The sequence below is a fragment of the Andrena cerasifolii genome, chromosome 2 (genome assembly GCF_050908995.1).
Source record: "Andrena cerasifolii isolate SP2316 chromosome 2, iyAndCera1_principal, whole genome shotgun sequence".
Taxonomy (NCBI): Eukaryota; Metazoa; Arthropoda; class Insecta; order Hymenoptera; family Andrenidae; genus Andrena; species Andrena cerasifolii.
Window position 1 is genome coordinate 1,265,971 of NC_135119.1, and position 12,089 is coordinate 1,278,059.

Below are 12,089 nucleotides of genomic sequence, written 5' to 3' on the forward strand. Positions count from 1 at the left end.
AGGGAATATTTTTTCCTCATTTTTCGGCGCGAATTCTATTCCGATATCGTTTATAGTTCAAAAGTTATACGAAAAAGGCCCCAAATTCTTCAACCTCAGCCGGGAAATTCCGAATAGCTCTTTGCGACGTTAATTTGAAAAAGACCATCCTAAAATTTTCGAAGTTCGGGCATCACTGCTGTCCAGCGGTCGCTGGCAGCTCTCCGAACGCCGGGCCGGTGCATGGTAGAGCTGTACGAGTACTTGAATATTCGGGTAGTTTGAAATCCGAACCAATCCGGGACTCGGTTTCCAAGCCGAGCCAGTTACCCGAAAGAACCGAGCGACTCGGATAGAACCAAGTACTTGAATGTTTTTCAAGCGGTCCGAAAGAACCGGGCGGATTGGATAGAACGAAGAGGATTGAATTTTTCCAAGCGGCCCGAAAGAAACCGGGTGGCTTGGAAAGAAACGAGCGGTCCGCTCGACCTTCATTCGGACCGTTCGTTTCTTTCCAAGCCACCCGGTTTCTTAGGGCCCGCCCGCTTACTTTCCAAGCCGCCTGGTTTCTTTCGGGCTGCGTGGAAAAATTCAATCCGCTCGGTTCCATCCAATCCGCCCGGTTTCTTTCGGGCCGCTTGGAAAAATTCAATCCGCTCGGTTCCATCCAATCCGCCCGGTTTCTTTCGGGCCGCTTGGAAAAATTCAATCCGCTCGGTTCCATCCAATCCGTCCGGTTTCTTTCGGGCCGCTTGAAAAAAATTCAAGTACTTGGTTCTATCCGAGCCGCTCGGTTCTTTCGGGTACCCGGCTCGGCTCGGTTTTTCAAGCCGAGCCAGGCTCGGCTTGCTTTTTCCGGGTCCTTGATCAGCTCTAGTGCATGGTTGTAGTGGAATGCGTCCGTGAGGCGCTGTTGCCATTTTACTTGTTCGCCCGAGCGCAGGTTGCAAGATTAAATGATTATCCTGTATAACCTGATTGAAGGACCTGACTGACCACTGGCATATGAAAGGCTGGAGTTAGGATTTTACTGGTTGACTATTGGTAAATAGGACGTTTCTGGGTATTTTAGATATTTTAAATAAAAATTGTTATACTATCAAAAAAGTCATCCACACATTTGAAAAATAGATACTTTAATGAATTTAACTGTCAATAACGCATTTAAAAAATAATATATTAATAATAACAATGCGTAACATGAATTTCCGCTTTCCCTTAAATGGCCGCCTGGCACAGTTACCCTACAGAATTTTTATGGGTGTGAACAATAATGATAATATTTATATTGTACATTTAAAGGTGAATTTGATGATTTTTTTTTAATGTAAATTTGACTAATACATCTAATTGTAAGTCTAAGTCTTCTTTGAAGTTTAGTTTCTTTTTTAAGGTAAGATCTTGAGAATAAAAATAATTATCATTGGAAATCGTGTTGTTTTAGCCTGCTACATATTATTTAGTGTGCAAAGTGGGCAACTTCTAAATATTACTCAATCTTGTTAAAATTTGTCAGATATTCTTTTCATACCAATAGGAATCAGGGCATGAGCAAAATAAAAAATAATGTAATATTTTAATTTTTACCCTACAATATGAAACACCCTAAATTGAACATAAAAAATGGTTTCTGTCAACATGTAAATATTAATAATTCATGTGATAATGAAACGAAGATCACGCTTCTACAGACGCTAATAATATTTACAACAGCACAAACTCGTTAGATCTTATCTCTTATATTTTCACAAGTTATAGATAACTCGGGTTAATGCGATAACGAATACTATTTAAATAATATAACAAGTTGGGGAGATAGGGAAGCATCGATATCTAAACGAAAGAGTAATTGCCATTGATTACTTCTTGAATCGAAGTAAAGTTGCAAAAAAGATCTTTAGATTAATAAGAGGTTTGAGAACATGTAAGAAATACACTATCGTTCCATTTTAAAATTTGCCTATATACCATTATTCCCTTTACCCTCCCTTACAACACGTCCATATACCTAAGAAATTATGATTCTTCACACAGTGGCGAGGAAAGCAGCCAATGATACATACATACTGTGTAGGGGGAGTCCGGGAGACTTGACCACATGGGAGAGTTGAGCCGCTTGAAATATCTGTTTTAAATTTCGCGGTAGGCGGACGGTTGTCAAGTCATAAGGTGAATGTCCCAATTTCTGCTCAAGTCCCCATTTCTGATCATTTCGTATTTTTCTTATTATTATATGCGTTACATTTGTACTATAGTTGCAGCAAAAGCATTGTATATTTAATTACAAATTACTAATAGTTAAACATCTTGAAATATCTTTCTTAAATAGTTTTTGAATTGCTTGATTTGTTATTAAAGAATTAATCAATTACTCTGCAAATTTTGATCGCAAACAAATTTTTTACACCTTCTTTATGACGAGTAACCTCTTAAATGAGCAGAAATTGGGACATTCACCTTAGCGTGCGAATTCTTTACCGTTACCATGTCATGTAACAAATTGACGATCGGTAGTCCGCTTTAGCTGTGAGTCAGAGAAACGTGTTTCTTCGTGTTCAGAGTGAAATACAAAGTAAAAGCTGAATTAAAGTATATAAGATAATTATTGTAATGTCTAAAGTTTGTGGCTACTTATTATAAACTAAAGCAAATTGTTTTTTTTTTTCATTTGTTCCCGAGTTACTAGAGTATGGTCAAATCTCCCCACATGGTGGATCATATCTATCAGCGCTCGAGGAGGGATGAGCCAAATCACATTTTTTATAAAATTTAATTTAGTGCTTACATTTATTAACTTACTGAAATGATATAACCCTCAAATTATAGTCTGATAACAAGGCTTTACTGCGACATAAATATAAAATCGATGCATCTCATACCCTAGATTTCATGGACCTTCAAGTAAAACGTGGTTCAACTCTCCCGGACTCCCCCCATTTATAAAAATTCTGACTAAAAAGAACGCAGAAAAAAGAGACTAGTTTACTTGTAACAGTGATTTATTAGTCACCGCACATGAATTATTACAATTATGTAAATTTGCCATATTTTTTACATTCCATATTCGTATCTATATATGACGAATTCACAATTGTGACATTAACAATATATATTTTTAACTTACATTTTGTGATTACACGTGTAGAATATAGCATAAGTATAGGTATACGTATTATTATAAAATTTAGAATTACACACTCATCGAATTTAATTATCAATACTATATTCTTACTAATTCATTATTCGTATCTTATTTCCAGCATCGTATCACAAAACTGGCGCCAAGAGAACAATCCGAAGAAGATCTCGCGCAATTATTTGAAAATTCATTTACAATTTATTAAGAACGAAGTGTTTTTCATTACCGTGATTGATCCAAGAAACGCAACAAATAAAATCTTATTTTTTTACATTTCCACTCTACATGTGACATTTATTCCATCCTTAACGCATTTCTTAAATAAACATTCCAATGAGTCCCTGTGATACGGAACCCTTCACTGCTCCACGATAATAAACAGTTACAAACAATATAATCACCTCGAAGATTATCAATTTAAGTACATATAAGATAACGTTAACATAGACATAATTAATTTAATCGGCCATCAAGGAGAAAATGCACAAACAATTTGTGCCTACGAACGTGTAGTTCGCGATATTTAGAAAGTCATCCAATCTTCGGATGATCCTTGAAAAAGCGATCATCATTGCAATGGCAATGAAAAGGATCCTCTTAAGATTGGTGACTCATTCTATCAGCGATAGGGTATAATTATTAATAAACTGCCGCTTTTATTTCGATCTTGCACGAACGTTACGAGGTTTCTTTGTAAAATAAACAGAATTGAATCGCCTACGCCAAACACATCGCACTTGTTCATTAAATCATTAAAATTGAAAGCTAACAATCTGCTAAATCGATAACCGAGTATGAACCACAGATCGAAATTTATATCTGAAGCAGTCACGTTGTATTCTGCAAATTTATTAATCTATTTTATTTACACCGCACACCGATGAAGATTTTAGGAGGCGTGAAGAATGCGAAACTTGTATTAAACGATTTTATACATTCGACCGCAATGTTATTAGGAAAACATCAAATATACTTGTTTTAATTTTTTTAAACTGGCCTGCGGATTCAATCTTGAAGATATGTCGTATAATTAGTTTGAGGAATGCTTGTTGCATAAAGTCCGTTAACAGTTACTTTTCCCCTCAGAAATCCAGAGATACAAAATAGAGATACAGCATCTGAACAGCTACCATACCATTGAAATACGCAAATATCATTTGTTACAATGACAAGTGATTTTATTAAACGTATCGCGTACGTTTAAAAAAAATCATACAATTTAATTTGCGCGATTTATACTATTCATGCCACAACGATATTTCAATTTCTAATGATATGGATCAGCACGGTAGAGCCATATATACTTATTATTATTATCCCCATTCATTCGAGAGAAAGTAATACTCAAAACTGACCTATATTACAATAATTATTTCTCAAAATAATAATATCCATTATGTACCCGATACGTATGAAATTCACCTCTGATCCATTGACAGAGGCATGTCTCCTTCCTTTTTCTTCCGTTTCGTCATAACAAAAGTGTACTTTCCAAAATTTTGGGCACGCTAAAATTCCCATTTGTTTCATGTTGCAGCACAAGCATTAAAACATTTTTTTAAAAATCTCGCTCTCAGATCGATGCTTTTATTCGAAACTATTACTTTTCTATCAGATATGTTCATTTTCCAGCCAAATCGTCTGAAAATCGCAACAATGTAAATGATATAAACAATATCGAATACATTAAATAATAGATGAATATTTTCAAATTTTATTACAAGAATATTCACAATGTAAATACCTGTACCTAGCAATATTACTTGAACCTCGTATAGTCGACCTCCCGAGTTCTTTTAAATTTTGCCCTGTGTTTTCCTCTTGAATTATTCATTTTACTTCAGAATTCATTGAAGATTGTTCTTGATTTTAAAACTTTTTTCAAATAATGCGTAACACTCGACTCGTATTTTTGCTGAAAGTATATGCTAGCATTATGAAAACACTCCGACTAGTACAGGCAGATATTATTTTTTTGATAAAAACACTAATCTGAATACTCACCGTCGCGGTCGTGCCTCTCTCAGGGAAAGCAAACGTTTCGATGAACGCTTACCTACGCGAACTCTTGCGTTTCCATCTCAAACTGGCTTCTTCTGCGACAAATGCGGGACTGGCAAGCCAACAACGCCTTTTGGCTAATCGTACCCTCTAGCAATGTTGATGTTTGGATTCTCAATATCACGACACCTCGCATTTCATAGTGATTGTAAGAACGAATTACCTACATTCAGAAGAAAGAGTAATATAAGGCGATCCTCATTCAAACTATATAGGGTAACGTTAAACCTGAACCATTCCGAGAAAATACAGGGTGTCACCAAAATAATGGTACAACCTGAAAAGGTATGATGTTACATAAGAGTACAACCCCTGGCAATAAGTTTGGAACCAAACGCAAAAATACGAAATTAACGAGAAACACTAATATTTTTTATGTATAATATGCAATGGTATATATATGAAACGGGTGGTAATGTTAAATTGGTCTATTTTAAAATAAAAGCACCAAAAATAATTAAGAATTTTGTTTATTATATAATACAAAATATGGAAGAAACAAAATGTGTCTGGGAAATAAGTATGGAACGGACCGATGTTCTGGAAAAAAGTATGGAACAATATAAATTTGCAAAGAGATTAACAATAATTTTTTCAGTATTTATATTACCTAGTATTTTGTGACGTTCCCACGTGCACGTATCACAGCTTGTATACGTTTTGGCATCAATGTAATTAAGTGTTTCCACACTGTGATGGCAAAATTTGTTTCCATGACAGCTTAATGGCTTCCAAAAGTTCATTTTTATTTTTTGTTTTTTTTTGTCGCGTATAAATTGTTTCCAAAGTGCCCACAAATTTTCGATTCGACTTAAATCTGGGCTATTTGCTGGCTATTTTATGGTTCGAAAGCCTTTTTGTTGAAGGTAGTTTTGAACTATTTTGCTTCGATGACATCTTGCATTGTCATGTTGAAAATAAAAATCATCCGAATCCTCGAACCACTGATCTAAACTCGGTATTAAAAAGTGTTCTAATATATGAATATATACTTCAGAGTTCACAATTTTTATACAAAATGCATATTTGTCCAACTCCTTGAGCTGTCATACAGCTCCAGACCATGTACGACTTTGGATATTTTATTTTAAAATTCAAACAATCTTCACTAAATTTTTCAATTGGTGTTCTCCACACGAAGTGTCTCCTCCTCCGATGCATACACGCGATTCATCGCTGAAAACAACTTTACTCCAATCTTCTGTAGTCCAATGCGCATACTTCTTACACCATTCTAAACGTTTCTTTTTGTGTTCCTTAGTGAGAAATGGCTTTGTCTTTGCTTTGCAGAAAGAATACCCCATTTTTTCATTAATTTCGTGAGACGTGGCTCTTCTCAGTTTCTTTACGATCTGTCTTAATCGTCTGTCATCTCTTCTTGAAGTTGAGCGCGGACGTCCGCCTCTTTTGCGATTCACCATGCTGCCCGTCTCGTTAAATTTTCCTTTTATTTTACTTACTGCGCTTTGGCTACAATTCAAAATTTCAGCTACTTTTTGCTGAGTATTACCTTCTTTCAATAATGCAATTATGCGTAACTTTAAATCGTTAGATAAATGTTTGCGTGGCGGCATGTTTTATTCATTCGACTTGCTTGTTTCCTGTCTCAAAAGAGTATTGAAAAGAGAATAAAGAAATGAAAACCATCAAGTAACTAACTAATATGCATGTACAGATATGAGAAAATACTAGGTAATATAAATACTGAAAAAATTATTCTTAATCTCTTTGCAAATTTATATTGTTCCATACTTTTTTCCAGACACATTTTGTTTCTTCCATATTTTATATTATATAATAAACAAAATTCTTAATTATTTTTGGTGCTTTTACTTTAAAATAGACCAATTTAACATTACCACGCGTTTCATATATATATCGTTGCATATTATACATAAAAAATATTGGTGTTTCTCGTTAATTTCGTATTTTTGCGTTTGGTTACAAACTTATTGCCAGGGGTTGTATACAGTGGCTCACATTAATATTCGGATACTTTTTAAAATCGCATAACTTTTTTAGAATTGGTCCAAACAACTTGAGTTTTTTTTAGAAGCTAGGAGGATTAGTTTGCTAACTGACACGTTTCGTCGTTTTGAAAAAAAAATGCATTTGGTTGGAATAGCGAAAAGAATAGTAAAGGTCGATTTTTAAACTTTTTTTTGTGAGCTTGTAATGAAAATTCAAAATAAAACCGTTTGTAGATTGCAGTAAGTTGTATACGTGCCTAAAATTTCATCAAAATCGGTTAACGTTGCTCCGAGCTACAAACGTTTAAAGATCGCAGAATAAGGTCGAGAATCGCTGATTTCGGGAATTTTCGCCTTACTATTCTTTTCGCTATTCCAATCAAATACATTTTTTTTCAAAACGACGAAACGCGTCAGTTAGCAAACTAATCCTTCTAGCTTCTCAAAAAAACTCAAGTTGTTTGGACCAATTCTAAAAAAGTTATGCGATTTTAAAAAGTGTCCGAATATTAATGCGAGCCACTGTAAGTCGAATACATATCCCAAATAACACTGTCCAACAGCCATTTTGGTCTGTAAGATTTGATAGCCGTTTCTTATAGATTTTTATGCGCTGAAAACGAATCCGCAAACCGTTTATCGCCATCACCCTCAGTTTTTGAGAAATTTGATTTTGAAAAAAAACTGCAAATTTTCAACTTTGAACATCTTCTGTGTCGAAACAGTAATAGTTATTCGGTTGCTTGTTGCGTCAAATTATTCTATAAACTCTCCAGAATACAGCGATATAAGTTATTGCTGCGTTATGAACATTTAAATATGTTTAAACAACGATCAAGGGGAAAAGAACACCCGAAATGCACCCACTTTTGTAGATATTTTTAAATTTATTTCCAAAAGTAAGGGTCTAGGAGAAAATCTGACCACTCCACGCGACGCGGCAGACATTTTTCCTTCGGAAAGCATTAACAGAAGTGGTAAGTTGCGTTTTGTTTTCAATACAGAAGCGAAATAGTTTGGCAAAACGTGCGGCGGCGACAGTGGTAGTCAACGGCGGCGCGCGAGATACACTGCTGCTCAGCGTCACACATCGCTTAACGCGTGTGACTACCACTGTCGCCGCCGCACGTTTTGCCAAACTATTTCGCTTCTGTATTGAAAATAAAACGTGACTTACCACTTCTGTTGGTGGTTTCCGAAAGAAAAATTTCTGCTGCATCGCGTGGGGTAGTTAAATTTCACCTAGACCCTTAGTTTTTAAAATATATAGCAAGATATCTGCAAAAATTGGTGCATTTCGGGTGTCCTTTCCCCTTTGATCGATGTTTAAACATATTTAAATGTCCATAATCCAATAATAACATATCATTTATTCGGGAGGGTTCATAGAATAATTTGGCACAACAAGCAACCGAATAAGTATTACCGTTTCGACACAAAAGATGTTCAAATTTGAAAATTTGCAGTTTTTCAAAATCGAATTTCTCGAAAACTGAGGGTGATGGCGATAAACGGTTTGCGGATTCGTTTTCAGCGCACAAAAATCTATAGGAAACGGCTATTGAATGTTACAGAACATAAAAGAAGTTTAATTTTGTTGGACAGTGTAGTATCAAGTCAAGGACCATGACTTGGAATAGTTGATAAATACGCAATGTGACTAAGAATTGACAAAATGATACAACAAATATCATAGAACTGTGAACGAAGTGAATCACTGTGAGAAAATAAGTCGAAATTTTAGAGTAACTTTTTTTTCGACCAAGGCATTGTTCTCGAGAAAATCGATTTTAAGTCTCTTGTCAGTTAAGTGTCCGCATTCTCCACGGATTTTCAAACTTGAATTTCGAGAAAACAAAGTCTCGTTCGAAAAAAATGTTATTGTACAATTTCGACGTATTTTTGACCAAGGATTCAGTTCATATTTGCATTTGCACCATATTTATTGTTGTAGTCTGCCAATTTATAGACAAATGGACACGTACCAAATGAGTTTTCAGAATCGAATTCCCCGAAAATGAGGTTTCCGAGCCAAAATAAAATGAAAATATCGAATAAAAGTTTTTAATATCGCGCTTCGTTTTCGAGATATCCGGCTTCGAATTGTGGCAGAGTACGCCTGCACCGAAGAAATCCTTTGGGCGCCTGAGGAGCACGCGGAGGTAAGGGGAACACGTCGCACTTTCCGTAGGCCGGGGCTGTTTGTATGTATGTAGTAGTTTATTGTTTCCCTCGGGGTGAAGGTCCTCCCTTTCGCTTCCTTCCTTTACACTTACAATTACCTTTACATCCATTCTTAAAATTACCCTTACCTTTCCCCTTATGCTACGGTTCTTAAGGGGTTATACCTAGTCAGGCGGTTTAAAAGAGGCGAATATTTGTGAATTTTTTTTAAGAAGCGGAAACATATATTTTTACAAAACTTTGTGCGCTTAAAAGAGCAACATTTAAAGAACATTTAGTAATTTTTTGGTAGAAATATATTTACCTTTATAATAATATATCAACCTACACCCAAGAAGCCTTTTTAAAAATTTGCTTTTGCGGTGAGCACTGCCATTCGGAACCAGATTATCTACAATCAAAATACAAAAAAGTCTTCGTTAATATATTTATGTATCCTCAGATTGACGGAGGGATTTTTCCGAAATATTAATTTCGTGCAAAAATCACGCGAAAAAAATCAGGATTTCAACTTTAAATAGCCGCCATTATGTTTTAAATTAATATTTCGGAAAAATCCCTCCATCAATCTCAGGATACATTAATATATTAACGAAATCTTTTTTGTATTTTGATTTTAGATAATCTGATTTCGAGTGGCAGTGCTCACCGCAAAAGCAAATTTTTAAAAAGGCTTCTTGGATGTGGGTTGTTATTTTATTATAAATGATAATATTTTTCTGCGAAAATATTACCAAATGTTCTTTAAATGTTGCTCTTTTAAGTGCAAAAAGTTCTGTAAGAATATATGCTTCCGCTTTTAAAAAAAAAAATCACAAACATTCGCCTCTTTTCGGCCGCCTGACTAGATATAACCCCTTAAGGAAGTTCGATACCGGAGCAAAAGTGATGAGAAATCTTTGAAAAGTGTTTTAATCTAATGTTCAAAGTGTAGTCCGCATTGTGTCAAAATTTCAAGTCGATTGACCGCACGGTTTTTGAAAAAATTGAAATCAAATTTGCACTCTTATACACAGGCTGTTATGGGAGAGGCGATAAAATTTCTATAAAATGTTACACAGAGACCCTAAAAATAATGAGAAGGTTCTAAAAAATGTTGCAATGAAAAGCTTAAATATTCCTATGAAAATCTGAAAAAGAAAATCGGACTTGAACCGTACCGATTTATTAGATAATTGAATAAATAGACAGCAATGTGCTCGTATTTTTGGAACTGCCTGAAGGAACTGCTTGAAACGTGGCAACGCTGTACGCCGGGTAGGCATCTACAGGGTGTCCCACCTAAGACTGGACAGCGCGATATCTCCTGAAGTATTGACGATAAAAAATTTAAAAAAAATATGTAATTGAATGGTTCGAGGGGGCTAATTTATTAGCCGAGACGATTTTTTTTTTTGATTATTATTTTAAAAGATACGTTGGTCAAGTTCGGTTTTTCAAATGGAACTATTTTTTTTTTTGAAGACCTGAGTTGATAGTGCGTTTTTCTTCCAGTGAAAATCAGTAAATTTGCAAGCGCAATATCTTAAAAACCAGTGGAAATAAAGTGTATACATTAAAGCTTATTGAATTTGTCTTGGAACGCACTATCAACTCAGGTCTTCAAAAAAAATAGTTCCATTTGAAAAACCGAACTTGACCATCGTATCTTTTAAAATAATAATCGAAAACAAAATTCGTTCGCGCTAATAAATGGGCCCCCTCGAACCATGCAATTCCCTATTTTTTTATATTTTTATCGACAATACTTTAAGAGATATCGCGCTGTCCATTCCTTAGTGGGACACCCTGTATACTGAAATCTGTTTCACAGCTCGCGGGCGCGTAAAGCATGGTAGCGCACCGATGTGAGTATCTGTTCAACTCGGTAATTCTAGTGTTACGTAAAGTTTTTGCGAATATCTTGCAAACCAATGCTGACCGCCAAAAAGTTTAAAGGGAAACGTTCAGAATGATGACCTTGACAACAATAGCGATATTGACCTCATCGCGCGATACTTGTAACCGCAGTCTCATTTTGAACATCCCCAAACTCACATCTGTTCGCTATCATGCTTTACGCGCCCGCGGGCGGGGGCGCGTCCCCCGCCCAGTGATACATAATGACATTTTTTGTTCAAATCACCCAACAGGTCGTAATTTTTCAGATAACTTGACAATTTTTCTTTTAATTCTTCGCAATTAAATTCACTATCGATCTGTTTGGCCGAAAGTTTGAATTTTGTTGCTGATTTTTTTATACTTAGCGAATTATACAGCACTTTTCGAAGATCAGTATCTGTGGGCTATTTTGGCCGCCTGTTCCGAATTTAAAGTCAGATTTTCGAAATATAATCTATAACAGGGGTGTCGAACTAGCGGCTCGCGAGCCGCAGTGGCTCCTTCTCCTCTTCGCCTGCTCCGTAGAGCCGTAGGAGAACGGCCCCCTCCACACCTACTTCACTGATGAATTTCTCCTCCGGGTGCTGCACTCTCTCCCTGCCGGGTCCCGTGCAACGCCTGGAGAAAGATAAGTGGGGGACCCGGCTGACCGGGGGCCCGACTCGTGCGGCTCTCGGAGTGGGGAAGTTCGACACTCCTGATCTATAATCTAGCCACAACCAATACTAATACCATCGGCTGTGAAACAGTCGACGGCGATAAGAAGATGGTTGTATTAGTAATGTCTGTGTAGAGCATTGACCTATAAAAATACCTGGAGAGTGATCAGCAGTAGGAAGAAGTACAGCGGTAGAGGCGACAGCGGTTCGAGGAAA

The 12,089-nt window shown here is 36.1% G+C and overlaps 1 protein-coding gene and 1 long non-coding RNA gene across 3 annotated transcripts in view; one reads left to right on the plus strand and one right to left on the minus strand.

Moving 5' to 3' along the window:
* LOC143378504 (putative hydroxyacid-oxoacid transhydrogenase, mitochondrial) overlaps positions 1-3,391 on the plus strand; it is a 30,251-nt gene extending 26,860 nt beyond the window's left edge. Inside the window, exon 8 of the mRNA XM_076830309.1 lies at positions 3,240-3,391. Within this exon, the coding sequence (XP_076686424.1) occupies positions 3,240-3,323 (84 nt within the window). The 3' untranslated portion in view covers positions 3,324-3,391. The remainder of the gene's footprint in view (positions 1-3,239) is intronic.
* Positions 3,392-4,601: 1,210 nt separating this feature from the next.
* The window catches only part of LOC143378556 (uncharacterized), a 29,638-nt gene continuing 22,150 nt past the window's right edge, over positions 4,602-12,089 (minus strand). The window contains exons 1-4 of one of the 2 annotated variants that reach the window (XR_013088283.1): positions 9,135-9,149; positions 5,123-5,342; positions 4,869-5,033; positions 4,602-4,759 (exon numbers count right to left, since the gene is read on the minus strand). This is a non-coding gene — a long non-coding RNA (uncharacterized LOC143378556). Of the gene's footprint in view, positions 4,760-4,868; positions 5,034-5,122; positions 5,343-9,134; positions 9,150-12,089 lie in introns of those variants that run through there. The other variant, XR_013088282.1, reaches the window with a different exon arrangement.